This window comes from Capsicum annuum, chromosome 10, assembly GCF_002878395.1.
Source record: "Capsicum annuum cultivar UCD-10X-F1 chromosome 10, UCD10Xv1.1, whole genome shotgun sequence".
NCBI classification, from domain to species: Eukaryota; Viridiplantae; Streptophyta; class Magnoliopsida; order Solanales; family Solanaceae; genus Capsicum; species Capsicum annuum.
The window spans coordinates 219196375-219199308 of NC_061120.1; the positions used below are offsets into that span (position 1 = coordinate 219196375).

Sequence of the window (2934 nt, forward strand, 5' to 3'; positions counted from 1 at the left end):
ACAGTCTTCAATTGATGGAATGTCCTCGAATATTTCAGTTTCAGCCTCGAAAGGTTTTCCTCTGGCTTCCCAGTTGGATGAATGCATATAGAAAGCTGAGATACTATTAAAACGGTAGCACTCAGCATTTGGAATTGTTGGTACATCCTGTACTACCCAAGTCATCAGAGAATCATAAATAACAATCACTCTCCTATGATTGGCGCCTAAGAGTTGGCGTACAAGAGAGCACACTGGCTCTCGGTGATGGATTGTTGCGTAAAGTAGAGGCATAAAATGGTTAGGAAATTTATGAGAAGCATTTGGATTTGGAGGTGCGTTTTCAAAAGGTGGCGTAGGGAATTCATGAAAATGTAGGTTTTTAGCTGTGAGAGGGTCGAAACCATGGACACGAAACTTAGCCTGGCGAATATGAGTGGTTGCGCCAACGTAGTGCACTGGGATGTTATATGAGGTGATGAGCCTCGAGAGGTGGAGAAGCTGGTTAAGATGGCCTTGTGCTGGAAGTGGCACCATAACCACAACCACTTGTGCATCTTGAACACTCATTTGGCCATTGCTTTTTGTTGTGTAGTTCTCAGCCATTGGGAAATGTTTAGAAATTTGGCAGTTCTATGAGTATCTGCAGTTGCCTAGATGAAAATATAGATACTCTTATAATGCAAGAATCCAATGACAACTTGTATTTGCTGGTGGGCCGCTGAAAATCTTAGTCTTTAATCGTATAAGCAGAACATGTTACTAAAAAAAACATGTATCTCTCTGCAGTCACAATCAATTCCTTATTAGTAGCTTTGATTTCGTGGCTCTGGTTTTCCTTTTCTTACCTACCAGCTATGATTTGTTGTATTTGAGCCGAGGGTCCAATTAACTGCATACATTTTGTTAAGAAATACACCGAAAATGTGCATATAATAAAGTTCAAATCATAGATCCGCTTTGTGTGACAGGGTCTTCACAATGATAGTCATGTATGTTATTTACAAATATGTTTTTATAAGTTACGAAAGAAAAATATCATTCTCCTCATGTGAAAAACAAATACACTTACAAGGTCGGAATTCCCAGCCTGTGAATGCAGTACCATTGTTATTTTTGTGGTCCTTAGTAGTTAGTACTGCTATTTGTAGAATCTTCTGTAGTTTCGCATGCGGGATGAGATAAGATTAATTTATCTCATCTTTTATTTGAGATAGTAATCAAGCCATTTCAATATATATATATATATATATAAATGGTGTGAGAAAATAATTCCGAAATGGACCAAACAAGAGTCACGAGGAGACATAATAGACTGCATTATTTTTTACTTTTTTTTGTCATATTGAAAAGTACTTGCTACTCTTCTTCATTATTTGATGTATCTAGCGATGCCTCCAATTATTTGCTTTTTGATCTTTGAGATACCAATTTATAGAGTGTTTAACTTAAAAAATAAAAAGAGGTCTATAAGAAATATGCTTATTTTAGAGAGTAGAGGTGTTTAACCAAAATTTTTAGAAAAAACATAGTTGTTTTTGAATAAAGAAGTTATTTTTTGGCCAAATACATCGAACAATAACATGTTTCGTTCATCACCTGAACACATGATAAAATAAAAGTATTTCTATTAAACACTTTCAACTAAAAATTTTGAATTGTTTGTGCACGTATATATAAGCTTTCATTATGTAGATAAGTTAGCTATTTAAAATATATATCCCTATTAATTGTACACACTAGCCTTAAATCTCAGGTTTGCTCCCATTGATGTTGAAATATAAGTAAAGGACATAGTTTATGTGATTATGTAATGGGTGTTTGAGAAACATGCAGAAGTTTTTTAAAAATTTGAGGTGGAAGTGTCTGATCGAAACACTCAATGATATGTTTAACTGTTCAATTGGAATAAGTCATTCTCTATTCGTTCCAAAAAGTGTCACTTTAACAAAAAAAATTATCTCAAAATAAGTGTCATCTTAAACATTGAAGACAAAAAATTAGTAGTATATTTTTTAATTATACTCTTCTATTAAAGAACTACTTCTTAATAGTGTTCAATTATCAAAAAATATCTACTAAATAAGGGTAATTTAGTAAACTATAATTAACACTTATTGAACGTGAAATGAGCAAAGATGACAGTTATTTTGGACCGAAAAAGAAGTTTGGGTATCTTAATTGACAAATTTAAGATGTCCATATAATTATATGATCTATTTTGAACGACATTATTCAACATTTGAAGATAAACTTTGTTGAGAAAAATCACGTTGTTAATGTGTTCCATAATTAAAAAATACTTAGCATTAGTTGAGAACCTAGCAATGGCACATTTTTCTTTTCATTCTTCAATTTTTTTATTTCTTGTCTTGTGGGCAAATTCTTTTTCTCTTCGTTCTTTTCCCACTAAATTAATTGTTTTTTAAAAAAAAAAAAAATACTAATGAATTTCTGGTGTATGTATATATACATACGGAAGGCACACAACCCCTAGATAAATATTGTATAAGCCAAGTTTTTGCTGCTAATTGGAATTATTGGTAGTTTTTGCGATTAAACCTCAAAAATTAACTCATGAAAAAAAGGATTGTCGAGTCAAAGACACTTATGCTATTAAAAGACTAGTTCATCCTACTCATACCTTAAATCACCGGTGAGAGACTTTTCATACACCTCACACTCGGGGATGTGCATTTGGTGCTTAAATGATTTATGATATTAATAGGGTTAATTCAAGCACGTGCATTGAGCGCGTAAGGGTTTGAAGTGGTTCAGCTGAACAAATATATGCAACAGAAATTCAAGGAGCCTGCAAAGTTGAGGCATGTTATAACAAATTTCGCCAAAGTTTAAGCATATTTCTGACTCTTTTCCCTAAAGAAATTGTTCATCTTTTATACTACTGATGAAGGAGATATAACCTTGGAGTAATTATTTGTATTGTCATGTGAT

At 33.0% G+C, this 2934-nt stretch overlaps 1 protein-coding gene across 1 annotated transcript in view; it reads right to left on the minus strand.

Moving 5' to 3' along the window:
• LOC124887905 (zeatin O-glucosyltransferase-like) overlaps positions 1-1087 on the minus strand; it is a 7244-nt gene extending 6157 nt beyond the window's left edge. The window contains exons 1-2 of the mRNA XM_047397834.1: positions 1052-1087; positions 3-612 (exon numbers count right to left, since the gene is read on the minus strand). Of these exons, the coding sequence (XP_047253790.1) occupies positions 3-612; positions 1052-1087 (646 nt within the window). The remainder of the gene's footprint in view (positions 1-2; positions 613-1051) is intronic.
• Positions 1088-2934: the final 1847 nt, after the last annotated feature.